The 17075-nt window shown below is 41.4% G+C and overlaps 1 protein-coding gene across 4 annotated transcripts in view; it reads right to left on the reverse strand.

Moving 5' to 3' along the window:
• Nucleotides 1-17075, reverse strand: part of PLS1 (plastin 1) — a 90857-nt gene that overhangs the window by 22444 nt on the left and 51338 nt on the right. For all 4 annotated transcript variants that reach the window (XM_048864706.2, XM_048864708.2, XM_048864707.2 and 1 more), the window contains 6 exons: nt 13838-13970; nt 12778-12859; nt 10009-10174; nt 9149-9291; nt 7402-7497; nt 2825-3020 (listed from right to left, as the gene is read on the reverse strand). In XM_048864706.2, the coding sequence (XP_048720663.1) occupies nt 2825-3020; nt 7402-7497; nt 9149-9291; nt 10009-10174; nt 12778-12859; nt 13838-13970 (816 nt within the window). The remainder of the gene's footprint in view (nt 1-2824; nt 3021-7401; nt 7498-9148; nt 9292-10008; nt 10175-12777; nt 12860-13837; nt 13971-17075) is intronic.

Genomic DNA, 17075 nt, shown 5'->3' on the forward strand with positions numbered 1-17075 from the left:
GATCGAGGGACGTGATCGTTCCCCTCTATTCGACATTGGTGAGGCCTCATCTGGAGTACTGTGTCCAGTTTTGGGCCCCACACTTCAAGAAGGATGTGGATAAATTGGAGAGAGTCCAGCGAAGGGCAACAAAAATGATTAGGGGTCTGGAACACATGAGTTATGAGGAGAGGCTGAGGGAGCTGGGATTGTTTAGCCTGCAGAAGAGAAGAATGAGGGGGGATTTGATAGCTGCTTTCAACTACCTGAAAGGGGGTTCCAAAGAGGATGGCTCTAGACTGTTCTCAATGGTATCAGATGACAGAACGAGGAGTAATGGTCTCAAGCTGCAGTGGGGGAGGTTTAGATTAGATATTAGGAAAAACTTTTTCACTAAGAGGGTGGTGAAACACTGGAATGCGTTACCTAGGGAGGTGGTAGAATCTCCTTCCTTAGAGGTTTTTAAGGTCAGGCTTGACAAAGCCCTGGCTGGGATGATTTAACTGGGAATTGGTCCTGCTTCGAGCAGGGGGTTGGACTAGATGACCTTCTGGGGTCCCTTCCAACCCTTATATTCTATGATTCTATGATTCTACAAAATCCAGCCTCAAATGTCCCAGTTGACACCTATCACTGTAATGGACTAAATCAAAACCTCAGATCTTGACATCCTCACTCTATGGGTCTGGATCTGAATTCTGTAGCTTTGGGCCATTTAATATACACGTTAATCTCAGAAATTAGGAAGTAGCCTGCTGCCTATAACAATATAAAATTGAGGTATAGCAGAATGCGGTTTTATATTGGTGGGCTTCATATCCCGTTATAGACAGTGGCAGGGATGGGGAGAAGCCTTATATGACCAACCTATAGGCAAAATTCATTACTCAGTTCTATTCACTACTGATTTAAACTATACCTGAGATCCATATTCTTGTTCACATTTACATGTAATTCATGTTAAATAAATTTCTTAATCATGTGGCACTTTGGGCCTGGGCGGCAGGAAGAGCCCCTCTCTGGGGAGGCTAGCCCCCAGTTCTGCCCCTTCTGCCCACGCCCTCTGCCCCACCCCATGCAGCCAGAGCCACTAGCCCCTCCCCACAGCTGCAGGAGCTCCCTCCCACCGCAGGAGCCCCAAGCCCTCCCCCACCTGCCTGGAGGAGCCCTGGGCCAGCCACAGCCTGGAGTGCCCCCCCTCTTGTCTAGATGAGCCATAGGCCAGCTGCAGTTCAGAGCACTTGTCCTGCCCGCCGCCCAGAGGAGCCCCAGCCGGGCTGGCTGAAGCCCCGAGCGGAGGAGCCCCACAGGACTGGCCAAAGCCCCGAGCCCCCCCCCGCCCCCTCACACACCTGCCTGGAGGAGCCCTGGGCCAGCCACAGCCCAGAGCCTCCCCTGCCCCCGCCCCCGCTCCCCCACGGCGCCCAGCGGAGGAACCCTGGCAGGACTGGCCAAAGCCCCAGGCGGAGCCTCCCCTGCCTAGAGGAGCCCCGACTGGGCTGGCCAAAGTGCCGAGCCAAGCCTCCCCCGCCCAGAGGAGCCCAGGGCTGGTTGCAGCCACGCCGTGCTCCCCTCCGCAGACCCTACCCACCCACCGTCCAGGAGAAAAGTGTCTGTAGAAGATGCTTCTGATATGCTCCATGCAGCAGCAGGTCCGGGGTGGCTGAGGAGGCGATATGTGCTTCAGCCTCCCCGGAACCTGCATGGGGCATAATAAAGCAAAAACTTCACTGCCAAACCACACAACCAGGGGTCCAGTGACCACAGCAATGCCGGGGGAGGCAGTGCCTCCCCATGCCTATTAAATCTGCCGCCCATGACTTTAGTCCTTATTTTGCTCTTGGATAGAAGCAACCATCTCCAATGGACTTTAACAGCAATTCTTGGCCCCTTTGTGTTTAAAAGTGCTGGAAAATTAAATGGAATTCTGTTTGTGATGTGAAGGGCCACTAGGACAAAAATTTTAGAATATGCTTGTCTTTACTCTACCCTGTTAAGAGAATAGTGCAGTTCTGCTACATCTATTACCCTGTTCCTAAAAGAAAGTCCTGATAATGTGCAATGAAATGTTCGTATAAAAAAACCCTGAGAGTGCAGTACAACACCAAGATACCAAGCACTTCTTGGCATGCAACCCAGGTAGTGGTATTGGCATAAACCATGGAGGAAGCCACATGCCCTCCTTCCCAACCAGAGTATAAACATCATGCTCATGGTAATCTCATAGGAAGGGGTGGGGGGGATCCTCAGGAACTCATGGGGGGGAAATTTTGTTCTCAGCAAATGAAGTGGCTGAAGGTTATTCAGGAATCAGGATTTATCTACAATACAGAGACTTTGCTGCTATAGCTATGCCGGTATAGAAATATCAGTAACAGCACCTAATGGAAAGGTGGCATATGCTGACAAAAGGAGTTTGCTGGCATAGCTATGCTACCTCCCCGAATGACATTAACTATGCTGACACAAGCATTCTTCTGTCAGAATTGTTGCATCTGCACCAGAGGAGATGCTGGCATAGCTAAATTGGCTGGGCAGGGCATGGGATTGTTTCACGCTCCCAACCAACATAGCTATCCTAGAAACACTTAATAGTGTAGACCAAGCTTCAATCGGCCTTCTGTCAGGGCCAGCACCAGTGAGGGAAACTCCACATTCTGATATCTGGAATGAGGGAGGTTCCTACAACAAGCTAATACTTGAAAAACTAATTGTAGTTTTATATATTAGTGTTTACATAGGCACAATCATATGGGGACAATCCAGTCAGAAGACCTAACTTCTATGTGTTATGCACACTCTCTAATGTTCTTATTTCTCACTAGTACAGGTTGAAAGAGCTCACCTTCTAGTAAATTGAGATCATACATGGAACTGTCAGGCTTGTGCAGCGATGGGTATGTGTTAAACAGATTTGCAACAAAAGCCAAGTTAAGTTTAGGGTTGCCTGCAACTACATCAGCTGGAGTAACAAACTGTCTGCAGCCTAGTTTGTCTGCCTGCTGAAGCATATATTCAGCCCTCTTCAAGTCATTTTTCTCCTAGAAAAGAAAGTTAAAAAAAGAAAAAGAAAAAACTTTTTTAATGAAGTTTGGCTTTTCAGGTTCTTTTTTGTTTCTCTGGACTCTCATCTTAATTGCATCATAATTAAAGATTAGGCGCAGCATACAATATGTGGATGTAGACCTTGTTCAGAATGAAGGTATTTTTGGGACCTTTTTCATAAGGTGACAATCTGTCATCCTTTTTTCTTCTAAAACATAATCAAACACTTGTTGAATCCTCTTAATTGCCATAAAGTTAGCGAACATAATCTAAAAAGAAAAGGAGTACTAGTGGCACCTTAGAGACTAACCAATTTATTGGAGCATAAGCTTTCGTGAGCTCACGAAAGCTTATGCTCCAATAAATTGGTTAGTCTCTAAGGTGCCACTAGTACTCCTTTTCTTTTTGCGAATACAGACTAACACGGCTGCTACTCTGAAACCTGAACATAATCTGACAATCAAAAATCATGTCATCAATTAGCGAGCAGTTTGTGTAACTTGTAGAAGGGGTTTTTGTTTGTTTGCATTATTCATTTACCTAGAAGAATTCAGTCTACCCAACCCACATCATATGCAGCATGTAGATGTACATATAGTCCCAATAGTTACTGCTCATCTTTTGCTCAGATCACAGCCAATAAATATCCATGGCCATGTAGGCTGGGAAGCCATGGCTGCCACCCAAAATCCAAAAGAAAAAACAGGGGTCTCCATCGCAGAGCTTTGGCACAGGAATAGCTTGAGGGAGAAGAGAACTCCTATAAAGTGCTGTGTATTTTTGTGTCACTCGGTAGCTGATTTTTTTAATTCTTATTTTATTAATGGATTCATTCTTTTAATAGAAATCTTATAAAACTTGTTTTACAACTTAAAAAGAGATAAACTTAGACCAATTTATAATTGTTTATATACTATGGAAGTCCCTATAGCTGTACTGATGAGAACTGCTATCAGTCACTCTCTTCAACTTTGTGGTATTGATTACATATTGTGGCTGATGCTTTTCTACTATTCATCTTCCTTTTCTGGCTTGTCAGTTGGTGGTGTTTGCTAAAGTCTTTCATAATCTCATGTTTATGTCCAAAATTCTGGTTTTCTTACATTTAAACATGTAACCTGTTTGTTAGTTGCAATTACCAAAACTCTGTGATATTAAACTTTTCTCCTTTTCCTCATATCTGTTATCATTAGTTTAATTATCTTAATTTTTAGTTCAACATTCACTGTTGTTGAAAGGATTTCTCCCTTCCTTAGTATTCAAAAAAGTTCTCAAATTGTCAGGTTTGGTGGTGGGTGATGACCCTTTTCCAGCAAACTTCAAAAAAGTTTCACCAGATTTCTAAATAGTTATCTTTTTCCTTCTCCCTTGAGGAACTCTGGCATGATTGATTTATTTTTCCGGTACTAGAATTTCCCCCACTTTTTTTGATACAAATCAGTAGTTCTAGGGGAGTCACTCTTCCTCAAAACCACCTTGCTATTGTAATTCTAGCAGCAGCAAGGAGATGAGTGATCAATACGTTTATGGCTTTCATAAGACGCAGCGTTTACCAGGACAATTTACTAAAAATACTAAGGAGTTATTTGACAGCTGACACCCTGTTATCCCCTTATAGAGACTCCATCAGCTTTCCAAAATGTCTGATTTTTCATAACAAATAATGAAATCCCACTTTCTATATTCAGCAACTCAGAACTCTAGGTCAACTTGTCATTTTCTGAGAGGAGTCACTATAACGCTGATATAGGAGTAAGCCCATTGTACTCAGCAATAGAGTTGGTCAAAATATGCGGGGAGGCATAGAAAAAAATTCAAATTTTTGGTAGAAATGAATATTGAAATTTTTTAGCAGAAAACAAATATTTTGGTTTTCAGACAAAATATTGCAGGGTTATGGTATTTATTTTTTAACAAAAAAATTTTTTCCACAGAAAACAAAGTTTTCATGAAAAATTTCATTTAGCCAAAAACCCAATTTTCTGTCAAACAGTTGCAATGGAAATTTTTCAACTAACCTTATTCAGCACCCTCAAGAGGAGAAATGTTTTGACCCTCAGCTGGGTTAAGGCTCAACGGAAGGGTTCTGCACACTCCTGCCCCTTTGCTGTTGTGGCCTGAAGTTTCCCACACCCTCCATCATTGCTGATGAATGGAAGGGAACCTTCCTACCTCTGAATGCCATCCGATTTGAAGAAGCAACATGAGAATACAAGTCTTCATTCTTTTTCCCAGGCTGAGTTCCAGAACAGAACTGGGCAACCCAGTTAGAATTCTTCAGCTGGGGAAGAGAATAGAACTCAAGAATAGGATGCTAAGATGACATCTATATTTGGGAGACCTGACTGCAAAACAGTTTTCCCTGACACAGTTCCACCTTGTAAGGTAGAAAGGCACTGTGACAGATATTGCAACCTCAGGCAATCTCTTGGACTATGTTGTATTAAGTTTATGAATGGTTTATGTATCACTGTAGGCCAGGGATTACATGCAATTCGGGGGGGAGGGCAATCGGGAGGGAGGAGGGGAAGAGGGTTACCACCGCTCCTCCAGGAACTAGAAATAGTGGGGGTCCTGATGCACAGACATGCCCAGGCAGATATATTACCCCGGTGTCTGACCATCTTCTCAGTATTTCACTGCAGGGTGTTGTGTGTGATGGTTATTAGATGTTTGTACAGGACAGTCTATTAGTTATGTAACATCTAGGATATTGCATTCCAAAACTGCAGGAAGTGAAATTTGTGGGGGAGGGTCAGAGCTGACTCAATCAGCATTGAGAACAATTGACATCCATGGAGCCAGCCCCGTGTTTACTGTCTGGATCAGATGCAGTCTTGAGCATTTACAAAGATAAAAGAACTCCAGTAAAAGTCTCTGAACCCCTGGGTCTAGGAGACCATAGTCTGGAACTGTTTAAGAGAAGAATAAAAGGCACATGATGCTATCCATTCCGAAGGAGACACTCTGCCAGTGGGAGTGTCTCATGAAAGGTGAATCCCAGCTTTTTCTGGATTGGACAAGTGCCATACAGATTCATCGTTGGGTGAGAAATACTTTATTAGACAGGAAAGTAACTTATTAAGAAGGACAGGCTACAGATTGCATTTTATGGTTTTCTTTTAAATGTAAACCTCTGATTCCAAGCCCTTATACTTTCTTTTATTAGAAACTGTATCTCAAGCTCTGTTAAATAAACAAGTTTGTTTTTACTATGGACTCATCTAAGTGCCTTGTGCTAAAGAGGCTGTTGAACTGAGGTGAAACCAGTGAACTGGGGTGCACTGCTTCCATGGAGGCGGCGGATCGGTGTACATTGCTGGTGCCCAGCACATAAGGGACTGGGCGCTTGAGTGTAACACAGTGTGTAAATTGTTAGTCTGCACTGGGAAAGAGTAGGAGTGGAGCGCTTGTGTTGCCAGCAGCCAGTAATTGGGGAGGTTTTCCCATGGCTGGCACAGCCAATCTCCTTCTTCATCCTGTGTGCAGGTGGTAGAAATTCCCACAGACAGCCTCAGTTAACCCTAAAAAGTGTCATAGGAGTGATTAAGGTGAATAACTTAGGTTGTAAATATCTCCAGAAAATTACCACTTCTGGTGAGACTTGCATATACTGGGTCACAGTAAGGTTTCCAGAGGCCAACAGGCAAAGGACTTTTGATATAAAAAGGCTGGGTTTAAACTGACCCAGGACAAGGCCTTCTTTCTGATTCAGGAAATGGACAGGACCTTCTGTCCACAGGAGACCCCAACCTTGCAGAAGGGTTGGAAAGACTTTTGCTAACTAGATCCCCATAAGACTGGTGACTCCTGGTAAGCTTAGTGTGTGTTTAAATCTATTTATGGTTTTTATTATTTTTTCTCTGATCTTTTCCCTTCAGAATAAAGATGCTTGCTTAGAAGTTGCTGTGTGGTAACTGGTAACTGCTGGCGATACACTATTCATAGACTTCAGAGAAAGCAAAGCACAGGCACTGGCCTTTAGGCAGACTAGCTTACTGGGGATATCACAGTGTAAGGCAGGGAGCTGTGCAGCCTTCAAATCCCCTGGTCAGAAAGAATGGGACAAGGGTCCCTGCTCAGACACAGGTGATGGCTGGAGACCTGAGATATAACTGGGCACTAAATGGACCATGTGGGCAGGAGGAAATACAGATACAGTTCCCCTGGAAACTGTGACAGGCACCTAATCATGTTTCAACATTATCCTGAAACTGTACCAATCCTGCAGAGTTCAAAGCTTTTTCATGGTTTCATTATGCTCCTGTCTGCACTACAAAATGGAACCATATTCTGGATGTAACCAAGTCCCTGGATATGTAGATGGGGTCTCTGTTAAATAGACATAGGTATCTTTTTGACCCTCAGAATACTTACATTAAATCCTGAAAGGTCAATGTTAATGGGAATTTCATCATCTTTGTCTCCTTTGAGTGCAATCTGATTCAGCAGGTGGTAGTAGGCTCTTGAATCCTAAAACAAACAATATAATAGTAGGGAATAAGCAAATATTTGCTCCTTTGAATATAGTATACTGCACTTAGGCTCTGATGCAAAGATCATTGAAGTCAATATGACTTGCACTGATTTCAGTGGATTTTGGATCAGGCCCTTAGTCAAGATCCACTTAATCAAGAAGGCCTCTTCGCTGAGACATTTCACATAGAATCAGTTTAGCCAAATGACATAGTGAATAGGAATGACTTCTGTTTAATCATGACAGAATAAAATTCTTCTTATTGGGAATGTACTAGCCAGTTCTAAGAGTTAAAAGATATTTAAGGCAGATGTTAAATAGGAGTGAAATTCTAGCTCCAGTCTTTTGATACAAAAGTTACTAAATAAAGTTTTCATAAAAAGAAAATAAAAATGAAATGATGTGGATCTCATTTTTATGAGTCAGAACAATATTTTAGTTAAGTCTTTTCAAACAGCTTTTTTTTAAAATGGCCTTTTCTCTTAATAGGCCAATTAACTTGGACAATAGTTTGTGGACCAAGATGCCCCAGTTAAAAGGAGTCTATTTGTTTTATCATTCATTATATTTATTAGATACAATGTTCAATACATGTTTTTGCTTTCCCTGTTCCCTTACAAACAAAAAAGAAAGAGGGATAAACCTGTCTTTCTGATAAAGCAGCAAATGTTAAAAATATTTAATACTTGTCCTGCATATTAAAGGTCATTTTGATTAGATTTGCACTCTTTCATTAAAAGAAAGCCAGTTTATTATTTTCTTTGTAAATAGTCTCTTCCCTAGTATTTCATAAAGAATACAGAGATAGCTACATAATTATCTTTAATGGTTATTCTGAAATTAGTGGAGGGAAGATGTCCATGGAATCCCCTCACTTATTACCCACAGGGAACACTTCCCCTTCACTTTTAATTTTAAAAGTGCTGTTGTCTCTTATTGGACTTAATGCAGCACCAAGCACACTTTATACTGCCTGGCTGATACTAGAGAAAGGAGAAGGATACATCTACCAGCTGCCACAGTGGAGCCAGAGTGTGTTTCAACCCCATGAAGTCAGTGAATTGAATCCGCAGCAAGGCACTGGTATGCCTCCTTTGTTGCAGGATTAGTTGGGACCGTAACTGGGAGGGATTTTCCTTGGATTGTGGGGCCAATAAGCACACCAGATGTGTCTTCTTTGGGAGTGATCTCTTGACACCCCAAGCTGTGGTGGAGGGACAATCACCTATTGTTACAGATGAGCCAGATGATGGCTGAAAGACACATTCTCCTCCTCACAAGATAACAAAGGTAAGTGAGGCCTCATGGGAAGGGTTAAAGGGCAAGGTGTAAAGTTGTGGATGGGAGTGTGCGATTCATCCCAAACGGTTCTAATTACAATTAGGAATTTCTGGATTCCTGAATATGGGCTACTATTTGGGCTATGTGGAAAGTGCTTCGTTTGGGTTGTGTATCCTTAGTTGATACACAGCATCAGCAACTAAACAGTATAATCATGGGTGGTCAAAAGAATGCGCAGTGCTAGACACACTTGGTGAATATGTACCTATAAAAAGCAGATCACTAATTCTGGTCTCAATCTTTTGTTTTTAAAAATACTACATTTTGGCATGACTGTATTCACTTACTAGAGTGACAAATATATACCTTAATGTCTTCACTGAAGTTGTTGATTTTCTGCCATCCTGCATTGGCCAGATGATAGTTCACCCAACGTAGCAAGAGCTCTTCTGGGGAAAGTTTCAGTAGCTGCTCTAGTTCTTCCCCTTCATTTAGCAGAGCAATAAGAGCTAAAAGTGAATGTGAAAGAAAGCCGAATTATTGCTATCATGGTCACAAAACATTTAATCCCACATTGCATACTTTATCACAACTGACACCAGAATAAGTATACTTTTATATGTACCTAGGAAGCCAGTGCCAATGGTTCCATCAAGGATGAGTAAAAGAAGATGTGCCTTAACTACAAGGGCCACACAGAAATTGATTAAATTATGTATTGATGAAAACATTAGTCATAAAGTGAAAGTATCAGCCCAATGTACTAACAGTAATTCTATGGTTTGAAAACAGCTGCATTAAATTAAATAGATAGCAGAAAGCTAGAAGCAGTAGAGGTAAGAGTTCTTTGAAAGATGGCCAGTGTAAAGTAGAATGATTTTAAGACAAAAGAAGTTAGAAGGACAGTATAATGTGAATTCAGGATATGGGACTGGCTGCAGTCTAAAAGTTTATGATAGTGGGGCACTGCAGAAGACAAACAGATGACAGGATGCCAAAGAAAATAATGCAAACACAACAAAGGTCAGTCAGATCTGGGACCAACGACCAACCAGATGGCAGGACTTCATATGTAGGCACATGACAGGGCTGGGCTTAAGGGAAGAACAAGTCCTGGACAGGAATGAAAGGTGAATTGAAAGGTGAATGAAAGCCGTATTGCTCCCGACGTCTGAAAAGTTGGAGGGAGGGAGAGAGAGAGCACCTGACATTACTTCCTTTCTTACCTTCATTTCTGGAGATCTCAATATCAGCAAAAAGACCAACTTTAATGATCTGCCACAAGAGACCTAATACCAAGTGTGGTTTTCCTTCTTTTAGATCTTGTGATCCAATGTTGACCACTGTACAGCCAATAGCTGATGCAGAATTCAGGGCAAGATTTAGATTTTCCTAATTGAAACATCAACATTAACTAAATTAGCCAGTCAGTTTGTTAGTTTTAAAATAGTAGTCACCACCTTTGTTTCTTCTGTGAGTTTCTAAAGTTACAAAAACCAGTGCATTAGATGAATACTCAGATTAGGTTTGGTAATTCACTAGAATGCAATACAAAATAGTAGCATTGCTCAAAACCTTGTCCCTCTCAGATTTTGGACGGCACTTCAGATTCTTAAATCTTGGGTTGAGTGCTGTAGCTCTTTTTAGAAATCTCACATTGGTACCTTCTTTGCATTTTGTCAAATCTGCTGTGAAAGAGTTTTTAAAACAAACATGTGCTGGGTCATCATCCGAGACTGCTATAACACGAAATATATGGCAGAATGCAGGTAAAACCCTGCAATACTAGTTACAAAAGTGCCATGCAAATGCCTAATCTCACATTGTAAATAAGAAGCAGGCAGCAGTATCTCCTGTAAATGTAAACAAATTTGTTTGTCTTAGCAATTGACTGAACAAGAAGTAGGACTTGTAGGCTCTAAAGTTTTACATTGTTTTGCTTTTGAGTGCAGTTATGTTAAAAAAAAAGTCTACGTTTGTAAGTTACACTTTCACAATAAAGAGAATACACTACAGTACTTGTATGAGGAACTAAAAAATACTATTTCTCTATCAGTTTTACACTGAAAATATTTGTAATTAATAATATGAAGTGAGCACTGTACACTTTGTATTCTGTGTTGTAATGGAAATCAATATATTTGAAAATGTAGAAATGTCCATAATATTTAATACATTTCAATTGGCTATTGTTTAACAGTACGATTAATCACGATTAATTTTGAGTTACCTGTGATTAATTGACAGCCCTAGTTAAAAATTGATCCAGGCTCTCACCATCTCATGTCTAGATTATCGCAACATTGTTTTTTCTGGCCTTGACAAAAGCAGTCATGCCTCACTTGTATCCATTCAGAATACTGCTCCAAAGATAATTCTCCTAGCCCATCCTTTGACCATCTCAACCCTCTCTTGAATGCCTCCTCTGGTTCCCCTTCCCTACTGCATCAAACATAAGCTTATTTTCTTCACTTTCAAGGCCCTTTTTGGCCAATCGCCACCCTACTTATCTCTCATTCACTATGGAACGCTTGATGCTAGCCTCCGCATAAGCTCCCATAAAGCTACCTCATTATCCTCCAAACTCCTCCTAAAAACTCTCCTCTGCCATGATGCCTACAATTAAAATTGACAATGGTTAAGCTGCTAATACCAGTGCCTTTCATGCTGACCAATATTGTCTCCTTGTAGGTTTCCTTGTACTCCATCTGTCTGCATCCATTTGTCTCTTGTCTTATATTTAGGCTGTAAGCTGTCTGGGAGCAGGGGCCGTCTTTTGTCTGTTTGTACAGTGCCTAGCACAATGGAGTTCTGATCCATAGCTGTGGCTACTAGGTGCATGTTAATACTAAATAAACTAATTAATAATGAATCATGTCAGGGTGCTTCTTGTTTATCCAAAACACTATGTAAGCAATGTTTTGTCTGCATACTTACCTATGGTAGGTACTTATGTGGCCCTATCAGTCTAGTAACTGAACACTCGGTATGTAGTTCAGAAGTACAAAAAGGTGGTTTCAGACATTTTAAAAACATATTTAGTGCTAACTCTACCCCTACTTCAGAAACTACTGAAGATGGGCTTCCATAATGACTCCATCTTGGGGGGGAAAAAGATAACCACACAAAGAACAATTTACTTTGCTGATTATTTTCTATGGCTCATTTGCTCCAGTACTTTGCAATGCAGAGGAAAAACAAAAGCACAGAAATCACAAGAGAACTGAACAGTGGAGTACTCCTGGAGGGGAAATGTAACTGTGTGATACCTCTCCCTTACCACATAGGCACCTGCATCATGTAAGCTTCAGCAAGACCTTCAGAGACCTAGAAGAACCAGGAGAAGACACTGACTAATTAAGAGCCAGCAGGCCACTTAAGAAGGCTTGCTTGCAGCTGCTCAGGGGTAGTGCTGGGTGAGATTGAGATGGAGGAGGAGCTAGCCCAGAGAGCCCAGGCCTTATTTTCAAGCGCTGCAACTGAGTACTTGCCTTTGTGGTTTTATCTGTTTCTTTAAAGATGCAGACAGCCAAATTCTGAGCTTGTTGTTTCTATTTAATTTTTGAGAGACGGACAACCAGCTTATGGCATGGGCCGCCCTACTTCTAGCAGGTGGCCCAATTTAGGATTTAAGACAGGGAACATCAGCAATAGTATGTTTGAAGAAGCAGCCTCACTTGTGACCTCTGGAAAGGGGAAAGACCAGGAAAGTAGAGAAGGTAGGTAGCAGCCAATGAAAATATTAAAGATCTAGAAGCTGAAAGGAGAAAGGTCAGCTCTGCATTTCATCAAGGATCAGTGTCCTATGGATCTCCAGGAAAACACAAGCCCATGCAAGCAAACAATGCCACCAGGCTGTCTGACACCTTGAAATCCACACATAGGGCCTGATCTGCTCCCATTTCAATCTACAGCAAAATTGCCATTTAAACAAACCTATAGGAATAGCCTCCTGTAATATAATTAGGTTGTGCCAGAAAAGATGCCATACTTACAGAAATAGTGAAAGGAGTGAGCTTCTTTTTATTAATAGCTCTTTCATCAATTGTATCTGGTTTGGATAAATTAATCATTTTGCTGGGGAAGAAAAAGTCAGAATTTATTCCATCTCTCCAAACAATGGTACTTCAAACAAAACATTAGCATCACTTTTTTGTGGTAAATCTAAAAGTGTTGCTTCATATATTGAAAGCACCAAGGTAAATTCCTATTTTTCCCCTTCAAAAACAACTTCCAATAAAACTAGAAACCATAAAACCTACATGGAAATAAGAAAGTGGAGTAGTCAGATTTATGCTTAGGAGTCCAGTTCTGATTGTACTGCTAACAAAGTTCTCGGGAAGATTCAGACAACTGCAGAATTGAATATATTTATGTTGAGAGCCACTGTAACATGAGAGTGTAAATCTTACAGCTAACATATTATACTTCTGTAGTGCCTTCCATAGAAGGATCTCAAAGCCCTTTTCTATTAATTAATAATGAATTAGGCCCTCAGTACTCCTGTGACATGAGCAAATACCAGTTTTACTAATTCAGAAAACTGCAGCAGAGAGAAATTGGAAGACATCCTGCAAGAGTAAAACTCAGATCTTCTGACTGCCAGTCCTGTGATTTAACCACTAGACAATGCTTTCTAATATTAGAAACTGCAGAGATCTAATTATTTGTTAATGAGCATGATGGGAGGTACAATGATCTAAGTTGTGAAGAGTCTGATTATTCCTGCTATGTGCATTGATCAAGATATAATTCCATTGGTTTAAAGTGGAAAACTCTCCAGCCAATCAGATTTATAACACACACACAGTTATGCAAAGCACATCATTTTTAAATAGGACTCTTTAAATAGGTTACACTTAAAATATATATTCACTAAAGAAGGATTTATAGGAAAAGGATTTTCCCCAATCCTATGACTTGTTAGAAGTATTGATTAAGGGTCAAACCCTGGTGTTATTGAAATCAACAGCAAAACTTTCATTGATTTCAATGTGATCAGGATTTGACCTTCAGAGAACAACTTTCTTATTCTTTCTTTAGTTCTTGACTTACCAAAGGAGGATGCCATCTGCAAGTGACTTAAAAAGACTGGCATCTGATGGATTCATGGGAAGGAGATGCTTACAGTCAGGGTCATCTTTAAGAGCTTTATTTACCCAGTTAACAAAAGCAACTTTTTCTTCCTCTGAAAAACAAAAAAAATTAAAGACTGAGTGATCTAAGAGCCAGGACACCATTAAAATCTACTATTATTATGGTGGACAAAATTATTGAACTGTCCATAGAATATCACAATGCTACTTGCCAAGCAGAGTAATAAGGATAAAAGTATTATTAAAACTTATTACAGGAGTTCAGTGTCTCTGTGATTATGTTAAAGAGGAGTGGAATTAGTATATATGAAATATGCCAGAGCTGAGCAGAGAGGACCTTGCTTAAATATGACAATGGACCAGTCTGCCCTCTACTCTGCCTTTTGGAAGCTGGCAGCACTTCTAAGAATTTGGTCTGAATTATTGTGTTATATTTAACCTTAGGAGATTTATGGCCTGTTCTTGTTTAAAACACTTTAAAAGAGAGACCCTTTCCCTTTTCATATCTAGGGGATGTGTACAGAACTCATTACTTGCATCTAAGAATGCTTATTAAGCCCATAAACAATCAAGCTACAATATCTGTATCTTCACTGGGTTTTCAGTTTCCATATAGTGGGTGCCTGCTCCTGAGAGCTGAGCAGATTTTGTCTGAGGCCTTGTCTATTCTACCATGAAAAGAAAAGGAGTACTTGTGGCACCTTAGAGACTAACCAATTTATTTGAGCATGAGCTTTTGTGAGCTACAGCTCACTTCATTGGATGCATACTGTGGAAATGGCAGAAGACATTATATACACAGAGACCATGAAACAATACCTCCTCCCACCCCACTCTCCTGCTGGTAATAGCTTATCTAAAGTGACCATCAAGTTGGGCCATTTCCAGCACAAATCCAGGTTTTCTCACCCTCCGCCCGCCCCCCCCCCACACACACAAACTCACTCTCCTGCTGGTAATAGCCCATCCAAAGTGACCACTCTCTTTAAAATGTGTATGATAATCAAGGTGGGCCATTTCCAGCACAAATCCAGGTGTTCTCACCCCGCCACCCCCCTCCAAAAACCACACACACAAACTCACTCTCCTGCTGGTAATAGCTCATCCAAAGTGACCACTCTCCCTACAATGTGCATGATAATCAAGGGGGGCCATTTCCAGCACAAATCCAGGTTTTCTCACCCCCCCACACACAAACTCACTCTCCTGCTGGCAATAGCTCATCCAAACTGATCACTCTCCTTACAATGTGCATGATAATCAAGGTGGGCCATTTCCAGCATAAATCCAAGTTTAACTAGAACGTCTGGGGGGGGGAGGAAAAAACAAGGGGAAATAGGCTACCTTGCATAATGACTTAGCCACTCCCAGTCTCTATTTAAGCCTAAATTAATAGTATCCAATTTGCAAATGAATTCCAATTCAGCAGTTTCTCGCTGGAGTCTGGATCTGAAGTTTTTTTGTTGTAAGATAGCGACCTTACTTCAATCTCTCTGGTCACGCAATCACAGACATGAAGGTCGCTATCTTACAACAAAAAAACTTCAAATCCAGATTCCAGCGAGAAACTGCTGAATTGGAATTCATTTGCAAATTGGATACTATTAATTTAGGCTTAAATAGAGACTGGGAGTGGCTAAGTCATTATGCAAGGTAGCCTATTTCCCCTTGTTTTTTTCTATCCCCCCCCCCCCCCGACGTTCTGGTTAAACTTGGATTTATGCTGGAAATGGCCCACCTTGATTATCATGCACATTGTAAGGAGAGTGGTCAGTTTGGATGAGCTATTGCCAGCAGGAGAGTGAGTTTGTGTGTGGGGGGTGAGAAAACCTGGATTTGTGCTGGAAATGGCCCACCTTGATTATCATGCACATTGTAGGGAGAGTGGTCACTTTGGATGAGCTATTACCAGCAGGAGAGTGAGTTTGTGTGTGTGGTTTTTGGAGGGGGGTGGCGGGGTGAGAAAACCTGGATTTGTGCTGGAAATGGCCCACCTTGATTATCATACACATTTTAAAGAGAGTGGTCACTTTGGATGGGCTATTACCAGCAGGCGAGTGAGTTTGTGCGGGGGGGGCGGAGGGTGAGAAAACCTGGATTTGTGCTGGAAATGGCCCAACTTGATGGTCACTTTAGATAAGCTATTACCAGCAGGAGAGTGGGGTGGGAGGAGGTATTGTTTCATGGTCTCTGTGTATATAAATGTCTTCTGCCGTTTCCACAGTATGCATCCGATCAAGTGAGCTGTAGCTCACGAAAGCTCATGCTCAAATAAATTGGTTAGTCTCTAAGGTGCCACAAGTACTCCTTTTCTTTTTGCGAATACAGACTAACACAGCTGTTACTCTGAAACCTGTTATTCTACCATGGTAAGTCAAACTAAGGTACACTACTCCAGCTACGTGAATAACATAGCCGAAGTCGACATAGCTTAGGGCAACTTACTGCGGTGTCTACACCATGCTGCGTCAATGGGAGATGCTCTCTCATCGACTTACTTTACTTCTCTCATTCCGGTGGAGTACCGTAGTCGACCAGAGAGCGCTCTGCAATCAATTTAGCAGGTCTTCACTAGCCCTTTCTAAATTGACCCCTGCTGCATCTATCACAGCAGCGTTGATCCCCGGTAATTGTAGACATGGCCTGAGACAGTTTAAATATTTCTCCACAGCATTGGATATAAACAAAGGAGTTGATGCTATAAGAACAGTGCATACAGAGTACAGAGTTATCACATACAGAACTCTCAGCCAACACAAATTATCCATGTCCAATATGTAGAATCTTAATTGTGGTTCTAAATATCACAGGGAACTTTAAATTCAAAACTGCCACTTACTACCTACATTATGTAACTCCAAAAAATAATCTACTGTTTAAAGGCTCAATCCTGGAAGATGCGGCACATTCTAGCTCTGATCCAGCAGAGCAGTTAGGCAGATGCTTAGCTTCTGTGGTACCACTCTCGGGAATAAAGTTAAGCATGCACTTCAGTACTTGGGTGGATCAGGGCCAGTGCACTCAGGATCTTGCAAGATTGAGCCCTAAATGGAAACCATCAATCTAGAAACTAGTCAATTTTAAAAAAGAAAGCTAAAAATCCTTTCAGGTACCCTACCTGCCCCTGAGTTCCTCTCCCATTTTTTTTGTGATTTTTTTTTTTTACGATCACATTTTCCTATTTTTAAAAATGGTCT

The sequence above is a fragment of the Caretta caretta genome, chromosome 9 (genome assembly GCF_965140235.1).
Source record: "Caretta caretta isolate rCarCar2 chromosome 9, rCarCar1.hap1, whole genome shotgun sequence".
Taxonomy (NCBI): Eukaryota; Metazoa; Chordata; order Testudines; family Cheloniidae; genus Caretta; species Caretta caretta.